General features: G+C 63.8%; 9 protein-coding genes across 9 annotated transcripts; all 9 read right to left on the bottom strand.

Annotated features, from left to right (window-relative positions):
• Window positions 1-317: 317 nt before the first annotated feature.
• Window positions 318-992, bottom strand: LDBPK_061120 (hypothetical protein, unknown function; the record flags this gene model as incomplete). The annotated part of the gene is made up of 1 exon (XM_003858370.1): window positions 318-992. The coding sequence occupies one exon, from the start codon at window positions 990-992 to the stop codon at window positions 318-320; it is 675 nt and encodes a 224-aa protein (XP_003858418.1).
• Window positions 993-2,745: 1,753 nt separating this feature from the next.
• Window positions 2,746-3,591, bottom strand: LDBPK_061110 (deoxyribose-phosphate aldolase, putative; the record flags this gene model as incomplete). Its single annotated transcript, XM_003858369.1, has 1 exon — window positions 2,746-3,591. The coding sequence occupies one exon, from the start codon at window positions 3,589-3,591 to the stop codon at window positions 2,746-2,748; it is 846 nt and encodes a 281-aa protein (XP_003858417.1).
• Window positions 3,592-4,962: 1,371 nt separating this feature from the next.
• Window positions 4,963-5,997, bottom strand: LDBPK_061100 (hypothetical protein, conserved; the record flags this gene model as incomplete). Its single annotated transcript, XM_003858368.1, has 1 exon — window positions 4,963-5,997. One exon carries the CDS (start codon window positions 5,995-5,997, stop codon window positions 4,963-4,965), a length of 1,035 nt encoding a protein of 344 aa, XP_003858416.1.
• A 2,119-nt stretch (window positions 5,998-8,116) lies between these two features.
• LDBPK_061090 (protein disulfide isomerase) lies at window positions 8,117-8,518 on the bottom strand (the record flags this gene model as incomplete). Its single annotated transcript, XM_003858367.1, has 1 exon — window positions 8,117-8,518. One exon carries the CDS (start codon window positions 8,516-8,518, stop codon window positions 8,117-8,119), a length of 402 nt encoding a protein of 133 aa, XP_003858415.1.
• A 1,030-nt stretch (window positions 8,519-9,548) lies between these two features.
• On the bottom strand, window positions 9,549-11,723 carry LDBPK_061080 (hypothetical protein, conserved; the record flags this gene model as incomplete). The annotated part of the gene is made up of 1 exon (XM_003858366.1): window positions 9,549-11,723. One exon carries the CDS (start codon window positions 11,721-11,723, stop codon window positions 9,549-9,551), a length of 2,175 nt encoding a protein of 724 aa, XP_003858414.1.
• Window positions 11,724-12,175: 452 nt separating this feature from the next.
• On the bottom strand, window positions 12,176-14,851 carry LDBPK_061070 (kinesin, putative; the record flags this gene model as incomplete). Its single annotated transcript, XM_003858365.1, has 1 exon — window positions 12,176-14,851. One exon carries the CDS (start codon window positions 14,849-14,851, stop codon window positions 12,176-12,178), a length of 2,676 nt encoding a protein of 891 aa, XP_003858413.1.
• Window positions 14,852-16,120: 1,269 nt separating this feature from the next.
• Window positions 16,121-16,813, bottom strand: LDBPK_061060 (hypothetical protein, conserved; the record flags this gene model as incomplete). Its single annotated transcript, XM_003858364.1, has 1 exon — window positions 16,121-16,813. The coding sequence occupies one exon, from the start codon at window positions 16,811-16,813 to the stop codon at window positions 16,121-16,123; it is 693 nt and encodes a 230-aa protein (XP_003858412.1).
• A 649-nt stretch (window positions 16,814-17,462) lies between these two features.
• LDBPK_061050 (hypothetical protein, conserved) lies at window positions 17,463-19,766 on the bottom strand (the record flags this gene model as incomplete). Its single annotated transcript, XM_003858363.1, has 1 exon — window positions 17,463-19,766. One exon carries the CDS (start codon window positions 19,764-19,766, stop codon window positions 17,463-17,465), a length of 2,304 nt encoding a protein of 767 aa, XP_003858411.1.
• Window positions 19,767-20,678: 912 nt separating this feature from the next.
• On the bottom strand, window positions 20,679-22,184 carry LDBPK_061040 (hypothetical protein, conserved; the record flags this gene model as incomplete). The annotated part of the gene is made up of 1 exon (XM_003858362.1): window positions 20,679-22,184. The coding sequence occupies one exon, from the start codon at window positions 22,182-22,184 to the stop codon at window positions 20,679-20,681; it is 1,506 nt and encodes a 501-aa protein (XP_003858410.1).
• Window positions 22,185-22,422: the final 238 nt, after the last annotated feature.

Here is a 22,422-nt window from a genome sequence, read left to right as displayed (position 1 = left end):
TAGGGGAGGGGGTACTGGACCCTGAGATGCCACTCACGGAGGTGTCCCCTCCGCCATCAGAGTGAAGAAGCAACGAAACAAGTGCGCACGCGGTTTCACAGATAAGAGACGAAGCGGGCCAAGCGCGTAGGCAGCGACAAGGGGGACGGCCCTCCTCCATCCGCCACATCGACCACCCAATCTCACCCCATCCACACACACACACACACACTCACCTGGCAGCAAGGAAATCATCCATCTGCTTCAGAGTCCCTCGATTCGCGTCCGCACGCGCGCACACGGAGCAGCAGCGCACAGCTCGTACCTTTTACGGTACGTTACCGCTGCGGTTTGCACACGCGACACGGGCTGTACCCCCTCGACAGCGCCTGCGCGGCCGACAGCGTTTGCAAGTTCCTCGGGCTTGTCTGCTGGATAGTGAGGCAGTCCGACGTGTGGAAGGCGATGCCCTTCGGCGTGCAGAACACCTTCTTGCGAAGGTTCTGCTTCTTCCACATGTTCACCTTACGCTGCATAGCGCTCTGCTGTGCCTTGAGCAGCTGGCCCCGGAAGTCGACCTGGGAGCCGGCAGGGGAGTAGAAGGTGCCAAGGCCTTGCTCAACGATGGCGATGTTCACGCACACAAAGCCGGGGCCGCCAGACGGGCTCGACACGAAGACGAGGGAGAGCATGCGGTTGTACCGGTCCTTCTCGCCGCCGTGCGGCGTCTTCAGCCACACCTTCGAATTTTCCGGGCATAACCTCTTCACGTAGTCGGCCGCCTCCTTCGCGTAGGGCTCGCGCTCCTTCAGCTCCGGTGCATCGATGCCGAGCAGCCGTACCCGCATGCGGTTGTGCTCGCGAATGGTGAGCGTGTCACCGTCGTAGACGTGGTCCACCGTCGCCTCCTGCGCATCAGGTGGCAGCGCATCGAAAAATGCAAGGCTTGCCTGCACCACTGCGGCGGACTTCCCGGCCGTCTGGTGCTCGTCACGACAACACGAGTTTCCCATTGTGCACGATAGAATGGCCGTCGCTCACCCTCGCCTCTCGTCCGCCGCAGGCGATGTCCTCCAAGCGCGCGACTGCACGCGCGTACGTCTGTGTTGGTCGGCGTGGTTTTTGGAGACGATGATGGAGTCAGAGTAGTGCAGCGCGCGGCAGACCGTTTCGCGCGCTCGAAATGAAGAGTAACAGCGAAGGAAATACAGGGCCACTGGGGAGCGAGAACATAGAACAGTGAAGCATCGGCGAGGGAGCAAGCTCGACGAGGGTCGTCCCGAGGGCGTCTGCGTTGTGCGCACATGGTCCCAGGGAGCACGGCGATTGGCAGACGGACTTGAGGTTTTCAGGGAGAAGGGCGCTTGAGTTTTTCCTCTTGATGATGCGAGACGCGTGCCCGATGAGAGGGACGGAAACATAAAACTTCGACAGAACGGGTAATGCAGCGGTGCGTCTATACGTGTCGCTGGCCCTCCGTGCCTCCTCCCCGCCCCCCTCGCGCGGGCGCAATGGTGCAGGGCGCCTAGGCAAAGGTGGGGGCTCGCCAGTCTGTGAGGCAAGTGCAAGGCCGCTTAATTTTTCTCACCATCGGCTCGAGCGAGCCCCGCCTCCCCCTCCCGACACGCCGGCTATCGCGGCACTTCGCGGGCCTTCCGAAGCGAAGCCTGCATCCAGTTTAACGACACGCCTGTCTGCATGGCGCTGTCGCCGTGCGCGGGTGTCGGGGCTGCAGCACCAGCCGCAGCAGCGGCACGGCCCTCGGCCTCTAGCTGTCAACCAAAGCTGCCACGTACACTACCGCCGTTGCTGGCGTGCGCCGTGGGGTGCGGCAGTGTGGCAGCGGGGGGAGGGGTGCTGCTTCCTCAGTCGCGTGGCGCATCGTGAGTCCGGGTTTTCAAGGTTGACGACTGGCCAGCACCACCCGCACCTGCTGCTGCATCTCCGCAAGGGTGACCTCCAGCGCCTGCAGATCGGGGTCCTGGCCTGCCTGGTACTCGGCAATGCGGCATGACGGATCACGACGGGCGCTCTTGGCCATGCCCTGTCGGAGCGCTACGGCCGCCTCTGCAGGCGCCGAGACTGCTGCTAAAGAGCCTTCGCGCACGCCACCACTAATCCGCCGCAGCCCGGGAAGAATTGGATAGTGCAGGTGAAGACGATGCACTCGTGTTGCTCTTCGACTGTCCCGCAGTTGCGGGACGTTCCAGTGCTTCCTAGAGGTCCTCAAATAAGACCAAGCCGTCCTCGGCAGGGGCGCAGTGGAGGCCGGCGAACTTCGCGAGCACGGTGGCCGATGCGGCAGCTTCCCCGCGTCGGTTTCGCCCTAACCGTCCTCCGTGACGGTTTGCCGTGGGGACAAGGACGACGGCGCGCATGCCCGCCGCGGCAGACGACGTTGACTGAAGCCTCAGTCATCTGCGGCAGTGCGGCACCACGAGATGGAAGCAGGCAACGCTCGTCGTGTGTAGAGGGTCCTCGGCGCTGTCGATGCGGTGGCCCGTGCGCTTCACGGCGTCGGTGTCGGCCGTATTGCCATCGGCACACAAAATGTTTGGTTGGTTAGGTGGACTGAGAAAGTACGCGCCTTCCTATGCGTTGGCGAAGACGTGACATGACGCAGCCATGGCGTGCCGCTGCACCAAGGAGCAGGTAAAGCCCCCCCCCACCGCCGCATCAACGTGTGCCGGTGGTGGGCGGGCGGGCGGGACCGACTCGCGCTGCATGCTGGTGGTTTTCGGGGAAGGGGGGGGGCGTCCTGTTGCTCTAGGGCGACACGATGGCGATACCAGAGCTCGTGCCAATGCGCTTCACACCGGCTTGAACGTACTGCATCGCCGTTGCGCGGTCCCGCACGCCGCCGCTCACCTTCACGGAAGCCGCATTGCCGACAACGGCTAGCATGATGTCGACTGCCTCTGGGGTCGCGCCTTTCGTGCTGAAGCCAGTGGAGGTCTTCACGAACGTCGCGCCGGCCGCAACACTCATGATGCACACGTCCATGATCTCCTCCTCAGACAGGAGGCAGGTTTCGAGAATAACCTTCGACACGACAGCTGCGCTCGCGCACACATCGCAGACGCCCTTGATATCCTTGAAGACGTCGAGGTAGCACTTGCTCTTGAGGGCGCCGACGTTGATGACCATGTCCACCTCATGTGCCCCGCTCGAGATCCCCTCGGCCGCCTCGGCGACCTTCATGGAAGGCGTCATCTGGCCCAGCGGGAAGCCGCAGGTGCACCCCAACCGCACCTCCGAACCGGCCAACAGCTGCGCGCACCGAGCCACGTGGCAGCCGTTCACGCAGATGGCCTTGAAGTGATGTGTCTTTGCCTCCTCGCACAGCTGCACAATGGCCGCGTGAGAGGCGTCCGCCTTGAGTAGCGTGTGATCGATGTACGCGGATAGGTTGACGTTGTCGGAAACGCTGCTGGTGCGCCAGGCCCCGTCCCTCTCCTTCAAGTGTGCGAACTTCTCCTCAAGTTCGGGGAGGCCGAGCTCCGCAGCGAGGAAGCGGACGCGATCGAGGATCTTGCCGTTGAGCTCGCCCTTGCGCCCAGGGCGGAAGAGCATCTCGAGGTCCACCTTCGCGGTCGACTGCTGATCGCACATGATAGTGGGCGGTGAAGGCAGGGGATCGGTGTCGAAGACGGAGAGGCAGAGACGGCGCGCAGGCGAGGAATGACAGCGTGGCCACGTCGTGCGCGAGACGGTCTACCGAAAGCTTTACGGGCAAGCGAATGTATGGGTTTCGTGTGTACGCGCGGGGCACCGTGAATGACGAGATGGAGAGAGTGTAAGACTGGTGCAGCGGGAGAAGAGGTGCGGTGGATGGACAGACTAGTACCTAAGGAGGGCAGGGAAGGCGGTGCTGGGCCATGGACGTACTCTGCGCGCCATGAAGCACCTCCCTCTCCTTGTCAAGATGGCACGACCAACATCGACCGTCATGGCGCTTCGAAAGCGAAGTGCCGTGGCCACGAGGGCGCCCACTAAAGGGGCCCCTAACACGTCCCCGCGGCTACCCATTCCCCACCCTCATCTCACCATGCTACCTGCCGAGTCCGCAAGGCGGCAGCGGAGAAGTGCTGGCAAGCAGCCGCTGCTTCACGCGGTCCGCTGCGTCGGCGATTTTCGATATATTACGTGACCTTGAGACTTCCCTTTCCTGCTGTGACGCGGCTCCAACTCCTGCCATGCCGGACTCGGCCACCCGCCCTCCGTCGCTCTCTCGAGCTGCAGTTGTTTGCCTGGAAGGAGGCGGTGGTGCGTAACTCGCAGAAGCCCGCACATGACTCCTTCGCTCTGCCGCCCACCAGTACGCTCCTACGGCGGCGTTCCCTCCCTTAGCTCACCCTCCACGCGCCGCTGTGCTTTTGTCGTGTTGCTTCCAACGTGTGGCCCATCTCTCAGCCATACACGACGAGCTCAACGCCGCGCCACTCGACGCCCGGCCGTCGACACACGCGGCACAGCAATGCGCCGACGCAGCCATCGGCGCAGGGCCCCTGCCTCAACCTCTGCCCGCACCCCCGCCTCGCAGGTCCGCCGCCTTGGCGCATCCCCGCTCGGGGGGGGGGGGAGGGGCGGCTCTCAGGCTCCCCGCCACACCAGCAGCGGGCGCTGTGAAGGCCGGGGCGTGGGTGGGACAGGTTCGAGGCACGCGGACGCTTCGCCTGTCATACGGGTGCCACAAACGTGTCCGCGGCCGCGGGTGGCTCCGACGCAACGCCATCCAGGATCTGATGGCCAACATGCGTAGCGCCACACCGCTCTGCGCTCCCCCCTCCCTCCCACGTCGTCGGCACTGGACGCCGAGATGCCGCGCAGGGAGAGGCGTGTCCCCGCCACGTCGTCATAGCGTGTGCGTGTGTGTCTGTGTGTGTGCGCTTGCGCGTCCAACGTGCGTTGCGGGAGGGGGGGCACAGAGAGCAGCACAGAGAACCTTGCAAGCCGCTTCACTATCCGCCCTGCAAACGATGGCTACTGGAGGCGGCGTTTGTGACGCTTCGCCGGTCGTGTGGCTGCGGCAACCCCATTGCTGCTCGCGTCGCCCGAGGTGCACGGCGGTGGCATCGCCTTCTTCGCTACCGCAGCGCCAGGCTGCGCCGCCACGAGCTGCTTCGCAACCTCGACCGCGTCTTCCATGGTGTTGATGTGGTGCCCCTTCACCTGCGCCACCGCGCTACTCGGCACGCCACCGTTGCGCTCATTCAACGTGCGACGCCGCCCCCAGGCGATAATGCTGAAGCGATCACCTGTTGGCGTGTGCACGCGGGGCACGCCGTGGGTGAACAGGTTGTTGACCTCCCCCGTGAAGGCGAAGCAGTCACCGTTCACCTGCGGAAAATTGAAGTCGCGCTGCGAAGCCTCGTGCACAAAGAGAAGGCTGCGCGTTGCGCCGAGCGACAGGCCCACCGTGAAGTCCTCGCGAAGCGCGCGGCCGCCGTAGGCGTGGCTGTCGTGGTGCTGAGGCTTCCACTGAGTTCCGTCCCGGTAGTAGTTCAGCCGCGTCGCGTACACGTCAACGTCGAAGTACTCGGCGAGCATGTCGATGATGTCGTTGAAGGTCTGGCTGATGTAGGAGGGGTTATCGAAGACTTGATGCTTGCTCCAGTCAATCAAGCCTCCGCTGCCGAGCATCTTGGCGCCTGTCGCCGCGACCAGCTCCTCCTTGAGGGAGTTGTAGAGCCGCATGTCCTTCTCATGGCAGATGAAGTTGTGAATGTACACGACGTTGCCGCGTAAAATGGAGCTGAAGTCGTCGATCAGCTGCGCGTCCACACGGGCCGATTCGGAGCGCAGAATGTCTGCGGCGTGGGACAGCGCCACGTTCTTGAAGCTAGCCCCGGCGGCGACGCGCTGGCGCAGCAGCGAAGATTGCCACAGCCCATCTCTAGTCGTTGGGGCCTGCGGTCCAGCCGTGGTCATCGGCTTTCCATCACACACCGCCGCCGACAACGCTGTGGGCGGATTCCCCTTGCTGCCCCCGCCCGATGCTACGACAGCCGTCCACATCACGGGCAGTGGGTGGGCGTGGGTGTAATGGGATACTGTCGTCTACGCGTACACCTCGATGCGTATGTTAGCCTGTGGCTGCCGCCTTCCACGTGCGATTCTATCTCCGGTCCTCGTCTTTGTATCCGCGCGGCGACTGCTCTACGCTCTACGCGGGTGTGGGCAAGAGTGAAGGAGGATGATGATGAAGGTGATCAGATGGCAGGGAGGAGAGAGAGGAGGAAGGCGTTGGGGGCGCAGCGGCCGTGCCAACAGAGGGCTGGACGTCTGGCGGGCGAGGGTCCGCAGTGTGCCGCTTCGTGCTGGCAGACAGGTGCGCGCCCATGAGAATACCGACCGACTCACAACGGTATCACGCGGTCCAGGCGCCTCCCCCTACCTTCCCCCCTACACACACGCATGCTCTTTCCGGGGAAGCCAGGCAGCCTGGCGCCGTTGCCGAGCCGAAGAGATGCTAGGTCATGGTTGAGGGGTTTGCGCTCGCTCAACGTGAACCGTGCCCCCGATTTGATAAGTATTCGAAAGAGAGGCACCCATACCAATGAGCCACCCAGCGCGTGTGCGCGAAACATGCGCGGCATCTCTCGTATCCAATCAGGCGGGCGTCGATGAGGCACAGGTGCCGCAAACATGAGAAGAGCACCCTCAAGTTGCATCATCGAGTGCTCCGGACACCCATGTGGAGTGTCTCCGCGCCACATTCTGGAGTGCCGCGGTGTGGAGCCACTCAGAGGGAGCAGCATAACACATGCAGGCAGAGTGCGGGAGAGTTCTGAGGGCTCTGACCCGAGGCTGGCCGAGCGCCTCCCTGAACTCATCCGGCATCCGCCTCGACAACCACCCCCTGCTACCCGCACGACAGACGCCCACTGCTTCTGCCCTCGAGCAGGACCCTGGACACGGCCCGCTGTGGATCAGGCCATGCAGTCCACGCCCAGGTCCGTTCAGCGCCGATCGTGCAGCACGTACGCGAAAGAAGGGGCTAGAAAGGGCGAGAGGAGCGCGTACGACGCACAGCCCCGATTCGACGGCAGGACGGGCTCGTCCTAGACGACGAGGATGAAGCCGTGGTGCCACAGCGGTAGAGGAGCTGTGGCTGCAGGTGCATTCGTGTTGGTCTGCCCGTGGTAGGGCCACATGCGGACAGGAAAGAGCATGCACGCACGCTCACTGGGGGAATGTCGTGCAGGCGGTGGAAGGAGTACGGAGGCGGGGGTAAGAGGTGTGTAAGGGAGGGGGTGCAGCATTCAATAGTGGCTCGAGGGAGCGTGTGCGCGCGCGATGGACTCCAGACAAGAGAACGAAAACGGGAGACGGCCGTGTCGCAGGGTGAGAGCGGCAGACACAGACGCATGACAACGCTATTCGATGACCTCGTGCCACGACCTTGCGAGCAACCGCTCGCACAGGCAGGTGGAGGCACGGCGACGGCTGCCCTCCGCCCCTCTCTCGTTCTCGCAGTAGATCTCTTGCCCACACACCCGACTGGAATTTTACATCTACGCAAGATAAGGAGGCAGGCATCCAGCCCTCTGTGCCTCGCGTGCAGGTGCGGTCATGCAGCGATTCTCACCGCCAGAGGATTCAGCCGTGCACCTCGTCACCATGGCGTGTGCGCGTGCACGCGCGTGTAGGAGGCGTCGATGATAAGACCACCGAACATACAGAAAGAAATACAAAAAATAAAGAGGCAGAGAGGCGGCGCGCAGAGAGAGTGGGGCGCCCGCGATGGACGGAGGAGGGCGCATGGAGGGGCAGGCGGGATGAGGAAGACGACTGAACGACACGTTGATGGCAGGGATGAGCGTGATAGGGAAGAGCGTAGGCAGCGAAGGTCTCTCCTGGACGGGTGTCGGGGGCATAGACCCATGCGCACATGCAGACCCGCCTGCATACTGTGCGTAGGCCCGTTGCCTGTACGTGCAATGCTGTCGATGCCACTAGGGGGCGTCTTGCCTGTCCTCGCCGTGTGATCCACGTCGCCGCGCCTCACCGACTCACCGCCCACGCTGCCCCTGGCCCTCCTCCGTCCGGTCGTCTTGCTCTGGCACTCTGTTGCGTCGCGGCAGCATTCTAAAATTACCGCCTGGCGAAGGTGCACCGTTGCGGCGGTGCATCTTCACTGCTTGTTGGCCGCCACGTACGCCACGAAGGCGGAGAGCTCGCGCGGGCCCTCGTACTCCATTTTACCTGATTTGTCCCTCTTGGAGAAAAACTTCAGTGTCGGGAAGCCATGGATGTCGAACTCCTTCGCGATGCCGCGGTACTCGCTGGCGTCGATGCGGGCGATGATGACGTCCCCCACGATGGGGTACTTGTCCGCCAGCTCCAGCCACGTCGGCTTCATGTTGTTGCAGTGGCCGCACCACGGGGCGTAGAACATGACGAAGACGTTCTTGGACGGGTCCTTCACAACGTTGTGAAAGTTCGCCGGGTTGAGCTCGACCACCTCCGCCTTCGCGCAGACGGCGAGGAGGGCGACCGCCAGCAGGACGGCGAGTGTCTTCCGGACGAGCGACATGGTCTGATAGCGAAGTGCGGCAGAGGGGAGAGCACAGAGAGAGGGGAGCGCGAGAGAATGGGCAGTAACGCAGAAGGCAGAATGCGCGGATGCTGTGGATGAGCTCGACTGTGGCGCCGTGAGCCCCGTTCAGTTCCGGTTACGAAATCGTTGGCGCGGTGGTGGTCATTGGAGCGATGATGGGGTGTGGCGGGCGTGGACAGGGTGGTGGTTGTCGCACGCGACGTGGGCGACGAGGCACATGCAAAGGAAATACAGGTTGGAGGGAGATGAGTGGTGGAGAGATACGGTGGCATTACATGCGCACGTGGCAGCTGCGAGCACCGCGATGGGCTGCTTCTGCGACTTTAACGTGTTTCATCTTTCGATGCGCGTGCTGTGCGCGAACGCCCTCCCCCACCCCACTCCACCCGCGGGCGCGCGAGCTCTCCAACCTCTCTCCTTGCCACATCCCCTTCGCTTACCAGCCAAGGGCGAAGCGGCTCCAGCGGTCTGCATGGCTGGTGTTGCACGGAACGGAGTCGGAAGGAGAAAGGCATAGCCACGTCGATCGCAGGGGTGGGTGAAGATGTGAAGCGACTGAGGCAGTCGTGCACATGGTCGCACGCGCATGTGTGTGCGTGTGTGCTCGCGTGCTGCCGATCAGCGTAACATGCGCAAAAATCAAAACAGCAAGGCCTGCGTCTGCTAAGAAAGGGTGGTGTCTATCAGTGTCGGTGATCCACTTCACACGTTTCCTCCCGCCCACGCGCCGCTCGCCGAGAGACTGGCACAAGTAAGCACACGCGCAACCGCTCACCTTGCCTCTTCTCGTGTTGGGCTGTCTTTTGGATCTCTGCGGCATGTCTGACATCGCCAACGAGGGCAGCTGTCCAGCAAAATGAGTGGAGAGGCGGGCGCGCGGCGAAAAGGGAGCGAGACGGCACAGCAGCAACGGGCATGTGGGTGCAATGAGTGTCTTTACATCAGCTCTAGCGCAAGCACGGGTCGGCGGAGGTAGAGGAAGCAGAGGTGGGGAATGGGGAAGCGCTCACGGCTGTGCCAGGATGCGCCTCGCCTCTACCACCTCCTTCAGCTCCGTCGTCGACAAGGGACGTTCCTCGACAAGGTCATCTAAGGTCAAACTGCCGCCGATGGCAAGCGCGGCGACGGTGGGCATCCTTGTCGTCACGTCCGTCGAGCGAGGCAGCGCTTGTTGCATCACGGTGGCCTCCACCGCATTTTTCTGTGTCTTCGGTAGCAAGTCGGGTCGACGAAGGATTGTGCGTGCTGCGTCGCGGGAGGGGGGCGACGCCCTCGCCCCCGTCGCTTGCGAAGATCGCTTCCGCTGTCGACGCGAGTACGCTATCAGGTACTCACTGGCGCGCTGCTCAACCATGGCGAGGCACTGCAGCAGGGTGGTCTGCTGTACCCCTTCCATCCCCGTGAGGGCGCGAAGCTCGTCCACGCTGCAGCCGAGTCCGCGAAACACTTGATTCACCTGCGCGACCACCTGCTCCAACACCGCCGCGCTCGTCTCCTGTTCCTCCTGCTGCTCAAAAACAAGGTCGCGCGTAGCACCCAAATCGTCGAGGAGGTCTGCCATGCGATTACAGCGCTCTTGCGTGCCGTCGGTCGACGCGCCAAGTGCGCCCGTGCCGCTGCTCTTCCCGGCTGCCACGGCGGTTGTGACCGCGGTAAGGTCCTCGAGCGTGTCAGCACCAGCGAGCGTTGCGAGCGCGGTGGGTGTGAACGGCTGCTGCGCCGACTTCGGGACGGTGGCTGGGCGAATACCGCCAACCCTACTGAGCTGCGCCACCAGCGCGGCCTTCTCCGTCTCGAGCGCCACCATGTTGCGCTCGATGGCGTTCATCTCGTCAAAGACCTTGTACCGCTCGTCGGCAGCTGCATCCATGAACCCGGCCACGTCCTCGATGGCGTCGCTCTGTACAATGGCGGAGAGCTTCCGGTAGTAGTCATCGAACATGCGGATCTGCTGCTGGTTGCCGTCGAGCGACGACTCGCTCTCTGGAGTCCGCAGCTCTGCACCGCCATCGTCGCCGACACGTTCGGCCTCACCGGCGGCCACGATGCCACACTCCCCATCAATGGCGCTGCTGCCTCGGCTTGCCGCGCTGGTGGTCGTGGTGTTCGCCTCCTCTTTGAGGCGGCGGCCAACGGTGCGACGACGTTGACGCTCCATGGCGGTCTTGGTGCATCTGTTCTCCTCCTCCAGCGCCTCCCGCTCTGCCCGGGTCTGCGCGATGAGTCGACGCAGCTCTTCCAGCTGCTCGCAGTTTGCAGCCTGCGTCTTGGCGTTCTCGTCTTGCACCCCCGTCAGCTCGTCGAAGGCAGCCTCGTACTGATGACTCTGCTCTGCCATGCGCGCCTGAACCTCCGTGAGCTCGGCAACGACTTGCTGGCGCTCCTCGCACAGGAGGTTGCACACCTCCATCAAGAACGCCATCTCGCGACGCTTCGCCAGCAGCGCATCGTACCAGTGGCGGTACATCTTTTCGTTGCTCGTCTGGCTCACTAGCAGCGCGTCAATCTCGATGCGTGCTTGCTTCGCCTCCGTCGCAATACTGTTGAAGCGCTCCTGCTCACGTGCCACCTGCTCTTCTAAGCCGCGGAGCCGCTCGTGGATGAGCGTCCTATAGTTGTCAGCCGCCGCGACGCGCATCGAAGCCGACATCTCTGCCGCGAGGCTCCGTCCCTTCAGTTCCTTGCGAGCTTTCCGCACATCAGCAAGTCGGGTCCGCGCCTCCGCGAGCTGGCGCTCTGCCTGGGCGCACTCGCGTCGCCGCCTTTGAACTTCGGCCTTGGCATTCTGATACTTGATAGTGGTCGACCCAAGAAGCTTCGACTCTGCATGAGAAGCCGGCGCACCGCCGGTGAGCTGATAGCTGGTGTGGTCCTGAAGCGCACGCGCTTCAGCCAGCGACATGCACTCCTCCATGCGGATTGCCTCGAGCCGCTCGCGCAGCTTCACGTTGTCATGCTCGAGATTTGCGATCTCTTGCTCCTGCAGCACGCGGGTGCGCCTCGCCTCCTCTTCCATGTCACGCAGCCGCGTCTCTACCTCTGCAAGCCGACGGCGCACCTGCGTCTCTGGCATTGCCGCCACGGCAGCAGTACCGCCGCGCGAGACGGCGGTGCTGTTCGGGTCGCTGCGGGCCGTCAGAGGAGGGCGTGGGGCGTGGAACGGTGGCGCTGCCGTCGTCATTGCTCCTGGAATGTGCTCTCTCGCTCTCTTTTTGCTACGCTGTGCGCGTGCGTGCACGCGTGCGATGAATCTCGACAAGACGGAAAAGCCCAACGCGCCCGAGCGATGTGAGAGAGCGCGCGTGCGCGTGAGGAGAGGGAGAGATGCAGAGAGATAGACGGCGCATGCGCGTGCGTGTGCGCGCGTGGGGAGGGTGGGAGGGGGCACACCGAGCAAGCATACGCAGACTCAAGTGTCTGCCGCCAGCATCGTATATGATGTCCGTGACGGGCTCGGACCAGTGCCAAGCGGATGGGCCCAGTGGCTTTGCCTGCATCAGCTTAACAGCTCACGGAGCCGGGGCTTGCACGTGCGCATCGGTATGTATTGCGTGCAGGTGATACAGGGTACGAGCAGCACGCGTGAGCATGCGAGGGAGTTTGGCCGACACACAGAGGGACTGAAGGCCGCCTTTACGTCGTGAAGAGTTCCTTCATTTCTTGCAGCTCCAGACGCAGCAGCGCTGCCTCTCGCTGCTTACCATCCAGCTCTGCTTGAAGTACCTGGACCTGGTTGCGCAACTCCGCATTCGTTCCTTGGTAACGCAGCACCTCCTTCGCCAGCAGCAGCACCGCCGAGCTGTCTAGCTGAGCTGCATCAGCGCCGCCTCCCCGGCGATCCACCTGCCTTTCCCAGCTGCTGTGCTCTCCCTCAGAGAGCGCCCCCATCGTTTGCGGAGGAAAGGACGCGGCGAAGCGGCCGGAGCGGCGCGACAGAGCGTAGTTCAGAGGCGATGGTGCACCTTCCTGTCGCGCGTGGTCATGGCGGCTGCTCCCTGCGGTTGTCTCCGATACTTCTGCAGGTTCCAGCGCCACCCCACCTACGCTCGTGGCCGCGGATTTGCGGATGGACGACTGGAGAGACGTGGCTGCCACCGCCACCGCTCCCGCTCCTGCCCGCCCTCTTCCGTCACCACCGTCAACGTCACCTGCTTGCTCAGCTTCTGGATCGATGCCATGCAGGCCGAGAATGTAGCGGATGAACGACTGGGCAGGCTCTGCAGGAGTTGGAGCAGCAGCACCGCCAGGCGTCATGCCGTCCAGCGCGTGAGAAGCCTCTGTGCGCCCCCCCGCCCCTGGGTATGTCGGTGTCTCTGCACCTCCGCGGCCATCGTCGACCCGCACCCCGGCTTGGTGTGCCACTGCCAGCGGTAACTCCTCGAGTGGCACGTACTGAGTGCCGCCCGTGACACCATCCCTGACGTCCTGCGAGCGGTGCGGCGAATGGGCCGACAGCGGCGGTCGAGTAGCCGCGGCGGCAGCTACTGGGGCTGAGTGTTGCTGACGGTGGCCTTGAGAGTGCGAGGGTGCAAGCTGCAGTGAGACACCCATTCTGCCCGCGGCATCGCGATCACCAGCGAGCAGCAGGTGGCGCACGGCGTCCGTAAGGTCCTTGTCACCATGGTGCGAGTCCGTTTCTGTGCACGTGGACTCAGGTAGGCCATCACCGCCACGGAAGAGCGGGTCGTGCGCCATGGCTGCTTTATCGCGTCCAGCGGTCGCTGCTGCTGTAGTGTTGGTGGTGGTAGTGGGGGGGGCAAATACCTTCGCCAGCCGCCGCCGCAGCTTTCGGTTCTCGCACACGAGCTCCTGCATGGCACGTATTTGCTGGGTGAAGATGCCCTCGTCCTTGCGGAGCTCCCGCTCGCACAGCGCCAGCCGCTCCTTCGTTGTTGCGTGCGACGCGCACATGTTGGCAATCACCTCGGCTTGCTCGTCGTACTGCTGCTGGAGACTGGCGTAGGCAGACTGCAGCTCGAGCACCTTCAGCTGGGTCATCTTCGGCTCGTCTGCCTCCTCGCTGTCCCTGCAAGCCCTCGTAGCTGCGGTGGCCGTGTATGAACCCTCGCGCAGCGACAGTGGCGAGACCGCGGCGGCGGCGGAGGGGCTTCCACGACGACACAGCGGCGACTGTGCGCGTCGAAGTCGCTCGTACTGCTGCAGCGGCTCATTCAGAATGCGCAGCGCGAGGGAGCAGTACTGCAGCGTCCGCAGCGTCTCATCGCGGTTGTACGTGTCGGGTGCAACGCAGGCGATGAGCACCGTGGCGCTGTTGCCGCCGAGGGTGTCCTGCAACAGACGCGTCAGGCGACTGCTGCGGTAGGGAACGTGCTGCGCCCGTTGATGCCCTGCCCCACCACCCCGGCCCGCCTCCTTGCCGTTGGCAGCTCTATGGATGCGACTCAGCGCACGCATGACGTTGCCCAGCGCCAGCAGTCCAGTGTTGATGGCGATACTCTCCTGGAAGCGCACGCCCACGTTTCCCGTCTTCTTCTCTCTCTCTGAGCCGGCCAAGTCGACAACGTCGAGCCGGCACGCGTAGCGAGCGTGAAAGAGGGTGAGGATGGCGTGACTCCGGCTCGAGTGCGCGTGTACGTTTGTAGACCCGGTTGCGCGTCGAGTGCCACCGCGAGCGATCAGCTCCGCCGCCTGCGCGAGCGTGAAGATGGGGACGATGGTGGCGCCTACAAGAACACAGCCTGCCGTCGGCGATGCTGCGGCGTCACGTTCGTCTATGGGAGAAAGTTGCCGGTCCGCGCGCTCCGAAGACGGGCTGGTCGCCCGCGCCCCCGGTGCCGTCGTCGTCACGAGGCGGATCTTGCTGGGCTCTTCACCGTCGCTGCGCAACGCGGCGGCGGCTGGGCCTTCCAGCAGGTCGCGGATCGTTTCACCGTACACCTCAACGTACTGCAGGTACAACAGTGGTGCTTTTGCCGTGAGCGAGGTCGACGTCTGTGCGTTGGGTACCCCTGCCGCGCCGCTGCGCAGACCCTTGTCTGCCATGATGTCCGTCAGCAACAGAGGCAGGAGGGACTGCACCGTAAAGGTTTTGCCCGTCCCTGTCTGGCCGTACGCGAGGACGCTGGTGTTGAATCCCCGAAGAAAGCGGCTGATCAGCGGCGCTATGGACTCGGCGTAGATGACCTCCGTGGCGTCCTCCATCATGTACACTCGATCCGCCTTGAAGACGCGGTTGTTGCCCACGCTGACGTGCGTCGGGTCGAGCACGAGCGTGTTCAGCTCTGCATCGGGTGGGTCAGAGGCGATGAAGGGGCGGATACGCACAACAACATGAACGCGCTCCGACATGGCTTCGGTGACCCGCCTAAAGACGCCGTCGTGCGGAGGTGAGGGAGGCTGGAAGGCCACTGCCACGTTTCGTTCGCCGCAGGCCTGCCAATCTTAATCTCTATGAAGCAGCACACCTCTGACGAGTAGCGCACGCACACCCGCGCACGTGTGAATGTGTCGTCTGATGGATGCTCTTGCTGTGCTTGCGGGCACGGCCGTGTCGGTGTGTGCCGAGGTGCGCCGCGGAGACGTACGGAGATGCGCGACAAGCCAAACACGTTCTTTGCACGTCTTGTCTAGGCTCTTCACAAAAGCCCCTCCCCCGTCTCGTGCATGGATGGCTGTCGCCGCGGTGGTGGTGGTGGAGCAACGAAGGCAGGATGAGGAAGAGGGCTAGTGGAGACCAGCAGGAAGAGGGGGCATGACAAGACGCGCACACGTGGGTGGGTGGGGTGGCGAGATGGGGTAGCCAACGAGAACAGCGCTTCATCGAGCAGTCCCTCGGAGCGGGAGAACGCATGAGCACCACTGTTTGCCGGACAGCATGCATCCCCACATCGTGCAGCCATAAGAGACTTCCAAGTATTCCAGTGACCCCTGTTCCATCGCGCGTGTGCACACACAGTCACAGACATCTGCCGCAGCTGAAGCGACGGGCAGGTCATCCACACGACAGTGCCACGTCTCCCAGTAGAGTTCGTGTGAGTGTTCTTGTTGCGGGGCTTGTTACGCGCATCTTACGTGCAGCAATCCCCCCCCCCTCTGCCACGCGCCCACATGCGCAGGCGTTGATGAAGGGATCGAGGAGCAAAGGGGTGGCGCGGCTCTCCCGCTTATGCATGAGACACACACACACACAACACGCGCAGAGACAGAGTGGTGGGGGTGGTGCTCGTGGCACGCGCTCAAGAGACTCACAAACCTCTCGCCACAAGCGCTCTCTACTGCCTCTGCTCAGAGAAGATGGATGGGTATGTGTGTGTATGTGTGGTGAGTGGGTGGAAGAGAGGAAGGCGGGCGCGCCACGGGGCATCCGCACCGCTGCCGCGGCAGCTCGACGCCACCTCGCCTTTCCATTCCGAGTGCTTTAAACGACTCAGTCTCGTCGTGTTCGCCACGACCGCCAACACGCAGCGGCATCGCACGGGGAGAGTGTGGAGAGAGAAGGCTAGATGAAGGCAAAGAGCGCGGGCGCACGCCCACAGCAATCCGCCCCTTCGCAACGCATGATGTCTCACAGCCACGCCATCGGGCTCGCCACCACCACCACCATCGCCACCGCCATCATTAGGCAAGGAACGGCGTATCCGTGCATTTTGGAGGCCGCGGATGCGGCTTTGTTACGGTGATGAGCTGCGCCGGTGTCATGTCGCCCGCCGTCGGCTTCGGCTCGTCCTTGGAGCTGCGTGCCATAAGCCGAAGCAGCAGTGGCGATTTGAGCGTGGAGGCGGAGGACGTGCTCTGGCTGCAATTCCGACCCGCTCCGTCGTTATCGTCGTCGCTGTCCGCGTCGCGCCGACGCTTCATCGCCGCGCTGCCGAGAATCTCCAGCCGTTTCGCCTCCGTTTCGGCGCTGTCGCCACCGTGGATGAGCTCCGTCTTCAGGGCGTTGCGTCTGGCGTACATCTTGTAGTGGCGGCTCATGCCGATCTTCTTCGCCTCCCCGTTGGTCGTCGGCGAGGACGACCGCGACGCCTCACCGTCGTCGTCTGAGTCGCTGATGGCGGCGGTAGTGGACGCCTTGATGCGTGTGAGGACGTCGGCGAAGCCGAGTGACTGCGTCGTCCACGTCTCCTGCACCCCAGCCTGATAGCCGAGCCCCATCACGCCATCCTTGCGGGTTACCTTGATGTGATCGACGACGCCATCCTGCCCCCTGCCGAGGCCGGCGCCCTCTGTCCACCCCGACTTCTTCAGCAGCGCTTTTCCGAAGTTCTTCTCGGAGTTTGACCAGCGAGTGCCATTCGGATCGGTGCTCATGGCGACGACAGCGCTGGCGTGTGTGCGTATGTGTGTGCGTGTGTGCCAGCCCTCGAGGTGAAGCAGCAGGCAGTGTGTGCGCTAACGGAGCACGCCGGCAAGCGAGTGTGCGTGAGCATGTGCGTCACGGTGGGGGGGGGGGGAGAGGGTGAAAGAAAGGGACGGAAGGAAGGAAGGGGAGGTGAGGGTGTTGCGTTGCGTCCGACGAACAACATCAACCGCGTTTCTTGAGGCGTGCGTCACGGTGGAGAAGGCGGTGCGAACACGGCGGTGAGTACAAGCGCCCCCCCCCGAGGGATAGGAGCAGCCGCCTCCCTCACACCGCCCCGCCGGACGACGTAGATCGGCATTTCGTTGTGGCGAGGATGAAGAAGCGCATGCCGTTCTCCTCACTGCCAGCACTGCCACAGCAGCAGTATTGCCTTGTCCGTGATTTGCCTCTCGTTTGCTTCGCATGTGATGCGGCTCCGGCACGAGAGCGCCGCGTGCGAGTGGGGTTTGTCGATGTCGGCTCATGTGAGCCGGCGAGCCAGCACGTGCGCAAGGGCTGGCCCGCGCGCACATCCGCGGTGAAGGGGACGAGGGAGGAGGTGGATCCCGGATGCTGCCACCACGACGAGTAGCATGGCCACCACCCTCGTTCGGTACTTCAAGACCCGGTAGGAAGCCGGCGTACGGTGCGCTGCTGCTCGCCGAGCGCACTCTGCACAAGATCATCCTCGGTCGAGACGAACAGGTGCCGCGGCGGCGGGTCGAGCAGCTTCAACTCCTGCAGCGACTCCTTCACCGAGGCCGGACACTTCACAAGAAACCCATGTATAATCTCGTTCACCAGCTGCAGGAACGTGCGAGCGCGGTAGTGGTCACCGGCCGCCGCGCATGTGCGGAACAGCAGCGCGATGGTGTGCATGTCGATCGGCTCATTGCTGTAGAGCACGCATAAATCCACCAAGCTGAAGACACGGCAGTCGCCGCGGCGGCTGAACACCTCCAGGACCGGCCGTATGAGGTCGTTCGTGATCTTGACGCCGTGGTACTTGTGCGCGACGAGGATGTTGTACGCCTCGTTCGACCACTCCTCCTTGTGCGCCGCGCAGAAGGCCGTGATGACGTCGGCGTGGGCACGCTGCAAGATCGCCTGCGTTGCCGCGTCGAGTCGCAGTTGCTCGCCATCACCTTCGTCTTCCTCGCCGCCGCCGCCGTCGGCGGGTGTGCTTGCCGACGCAGCAGCCGCAACACCTCCACCGGCAGCATGATGAGCGCCGTCGTGCCTCGAAAAGCGTGGCCGCATCTCCACCAAGCTTCGAAGCGACGTCAGCAAGTCGTCGTAGATGGCAGCCCTACCCTCTTCGTCCACCGTGTCGCTGTCCAGCTCCAACAGCCGCACCTTGCCTGCGATTAGCTCGCCTTCGATGGCCATGGACGCCGGCACCCGATCCACCACCTCCAACGCGCGGCGCAGGTACGCGTCCGGGGCCGCCTCCTCGATGCGCAGTGCACGCAGCAGCGCGGCTGTGTGTATTTCTTTCAGCTGCGCCACCTCCTCGTCGGTCAGGTGCAGCGGGTTGTCGGCATGCGTGTTCCGTTGGAAGAGCACATCGATGTGGTCGTACAGCGCCTGTATGTGAGCGTTCATAGGCGCGGTGGCGACGAGGTCCGTTGGGGCGACAGTGGACCGCAGCCCCTGCACGTGCGGCGACGGCGACGAGGCAACGCTCCCTGGCGCCGCAGACAATGCAGCGGTGGTGGCTGGCGTGTAATGTTGACTGATGGACCACATGCAGGCGCGGGTGAGAGTTAGCAGGTACCGCTGCTGCGCCCAGTACATCTTATCGGTGAAGGTGGCCGGCGCGTCCGCCTGGTACGCCTCTACAACAGCGGCAAAACGCTCGCTCAGATAGTAGAGGACGACGCGAGCCCCACGCGCAGCACCGGCCATGACGTTCTGTGCAAGGTCGTTGGCCATGTTCTGAAGAAAGCGCGTCGGCCTCGACGACCGTGGCGGTGATGATCGACCGTGCCCGCTCGGCTCGTCGTCTCTCCCCGTCGCCCCGGCAGCAGCACGGCGCTCATCTTTCATCGCGAGCGGCCCACGGCCGGTCGCCGTGGCCGTGCACAAGTCCAGCACGTGGAGCAGCTCCATGTAGTCCAGCAACGCCGGCAGCAGTAGCTCCAGCTGCAAGGAGTCTGCGTTCGCGGCCAACGCCTCCGTCACGGCGTCCGACACGTCTTTGACTACCTGCAACAGCTCCGAGGTAAGCTGCGTGTGCGGCTGCACGCCCAGCTGGCCCTCCACGAACCGAGTAAAGCCGCGCACAAACAACGCGATCGCTCTGCCGTCGCCGAACGGCACACGCGCGCTGAGTGGCACGACGCCGCCGCTCAGCAAGAGTGTCTCGCGCGAGGGGTACAGGCTGTACGGCACTGCGTGCTCCCCGCCTCGCCTGGCACCACCGCCGCCTCGACGCGATGCGCCATCGTCTCCGATGCCGCCGTCCGCGCCAGTGAGCACAGGGTCGCTGGACGAGGAGAGATTGGCTAGGCTGCTGCCGCGTGGGTGCCCGTCTCTGCGGTACGAGGCATCGGGCCGGCCCGGGTAGTGCAGCACCGACCTCTGTTCGATGCCGCTGTAGGGCAACAGTTGCTTCGCGAGGCGAGCCCACGCGTGCACGTCGGTGGGATACTGCTGCTTGAGCAGAAGACACCGCAGGATGCTGAACAGCGTGTCGGTCTCGCGAAGGGCGTTCGCGTGAGCGGCAGCGTCTTCCAACTCACGCCACAGCTGCGCAGGTGTCTTGCGGGTGGGCCCTTGCCCATCATTCTGCCTCGTGTGCAGGACCGCGTCAGTGGCCGACGGCACGGCCATCGACTCCTCGGCGAGGTCTGTAAGCCAGGAGCTTAGCGTCTGCATGGCCGCCGCGCTGCAACGCCGCATCGGTGCGTAGCGCAACATCGTGGAGGGCGGAGGGCAAGCGAAGTGTCTGATGTCCAATCAAGCTCGTGAATGGTAACACGCGTCTGCGGCTGTACGGTATGTATCAGGGCAAGGAAGGAGAAGCGCCAACAGCAGCCGCATCCACGTGGGTTGCACCGTATCGCCCGTCGCAACGGTCAGACACGACACGGCACGAATTACGGCGCGCTGGGGCAGGTTCGATAAGAGGCGGTTGCTCAGCGCCCTTCTCGTTCAAGACGGGGTCTCTGCCCCATCCCGCACACCGCCGCGAAGACACGTGAGGGCGCCGATGATGAAGCGGTGGTGGGGTGGCGGGAGGGCGAAGGAAAAGGCAAAAGAGAGAGAGGGCAGGCAAGCAGGAAGGCAACGATGAACGAAGAAGCAGCCAAGGCAGCAGCACGCGTGCGCATGCACGCGTATGGACCATGTGAGCGCGATCAAATACCGAGCGGTACCTCTCCTACCGCGGAAAGGTGGAAAGAGAGGGGCGCATCTCCCGCCCCTTTGCGGGAGCCGGCGCGTGCGTGCGTGTCTCTCGCTTGCCGCATGCCCGTGCGCGACACAGCAGGCGTCATCCTGCGCACCTCTTCCCCGCTGGCATCCCAAGCGCTCGTAGTCGTCATTTTCCGTTGGGTGTCCGCGCACGTCACTCCTTTGGCGCCCTCTGCAGGTGCTTACCCCATCGCGCTCCCCTCCGGTGCAGCGTTGCGCTTGCGTGGATAGGTATAAGGAAGGAGGCGGTGCCGTCGGGGGGAGGGGCCAACGCCCGCGCAAACACATCATTGCTGCACCCACTACGGGGGCAAGCTTGGTCGATTAGTCCTGTGAAGACATCCCCACCATAGCGCCTTGTGCGAAACGGCATGCAGCGGCACGCACATGCGGTGCTGACTGTCCTCTTTCGCACCATCATTCGCGGCGGATGCAGCGGGAGCAGTAACACTCGAAGTGCCGCTGCGCACAGAGCGCCTTGCGTTCCTCGTAGTCGAGCCTCGTCGTGAGGGCGGCGTTGTAGTCAATAAATAGCTGCTCGCCGTCGCGGATCGGCCGAAGCGCGACGAGGTGCTTCTCCATGGCACTCTTGTGCCTTCTCGATCCGTGTGTGCCCGCCACCGGCGAGTTGGCCGCGCTCACCAAGGCGCAGTTCGGGTCACAGCTGTGGTTCAGCATGCTCAGCACCGAGTAGACCGCGATGCCGCTCCCTGCGAAGAACTCGTTCATGTGCAGCAGTGCGAAGAGCGACAGCACCTCCTCCATGTACAGGTTCGGCTGGCGTAGCGCCGCGCTCAGGGCGACTGCGAGAGCGCCAATCTCGCTGAGGGCTGTTGCTGGCTCGTAGTCAGCGATGCCGCGCAGACACGAGATCCCCGGCAGACTCAGTGGGTGGACCTGCTGCACGGTTGCCATGGCGCATATCTTTGCTACTGTCAGGCACGACAGTGCTGCGCGCGCCTCGGAGCCGGAGTTAACGACGCCTGCCTCATCGGACGCCGCTGATGCGGCTCCAGCGCCGCCGCGGTGTAGCAGCTCGCGCATGCCTTCAGTCCACTGTGCTAGCTCGGGGTTTCTGGAGGCGCAGCTGCAGACATGGTACTGCTCCCACGCCGCATCTCTACAGTCCTCGGAGCAGTAGGTTTCATGCTGGCAGTGCGGGCATGCCACGCCAGACGCGAGGGGGTCGCTGGCGCCTGTGTCGGTGATGCTGCTGCCGCGGCGGGCGGACAGCGGCGCGAGGCAGTGCGCGCACTTCGTGTCATCGCAGCGCTGCACGAGGAGCGGCGACTCGCACAGGATGCTGCTCCGTGGCTGGATGTGCCGCGTCGCATAAAGTCCCCGCCCGTAGGTCGACTGCACCGGCTCCAGCAGCTCTGCCAGCGGCGGCGTCGCACTGCGTAGACAGGAGCGCCGCACCGCTTGGTTGATGGAGTCCGGCGGTTCACTATTGTGCACGTAGAGAGACTCACCCTTGAGACCACCTGTATGCGCTCCCGTATCGCGTGCATCCGCCTCCCTTTTAGCCTCATCGGCCTGCAGCGCCAGCACGGCATCAGCGGAAGGGAGTTGCGTGAGGCTTGCAGACGCCGTTGTCGACAAGGAGGGCGGGTTGGCTGCCCTCGTCACCAAGGTGCACTGCACCAGCTCCGTTACACTGGCCACACCCTTACGCTGACAGCTCTCCTGCAGTGCCTGTGCGCACTTGGATACAAAGGTATCTTGGCTGGTGTAGCGGCCTGACACCTCACCGAGGACGAGCCCCAGCGTGTCTTGCGGGTGCCGGTTCAGTAGCCGAATGCAGTAGTCCGCCGCGAGGGCGTAGTTACGCTTCACTGTCCAGTGCCATGCGCGCTGGCGGAGGTATGTGTCGAGCTCCTGGCCGGCATACCAGGCGGCGCGAGCGGCGCGCAGCCGGGGCATTATGACAGCAGCGAAGACGCGGAGCTGATGCGAGGTAAACACGGGAGGGGAGAGGGAGAGAGGCGGGGGGGGGGGGGGCAGAGCTCTCTTCAGCAGCGGCCTTCACACTCGTTACTTGAATCGCTTCGATGGCGATGCGCGCGCCCACGTGATGGAGGCTGCGCAGGCAGCGAGCGGTGTTAAGCGACAGGGGAGAGAGGGAGGAAGGGCGAGAGCAGCAGTGCGAGGGACGAAAGAC

Source organism: Leishmania donovani, chromosome 6 (assembly GCF_000227135.1).
Source record: "Leishmania donovani BPK282A1 complete genome, chromosome 6".
Classification (NCBI taxonomy): domain Eukaryota; phylum Euglenozoa; class Kinetoplastea; order Trypanosomatida; family Trypanosomatidae; genus Leishmania; species Leishmania donovani.
The sequence above is the reverse complement of the archived record's forward strand: the minus strand, read 5'-3'. Positions and strand labels throughout refer to the sequence as shown.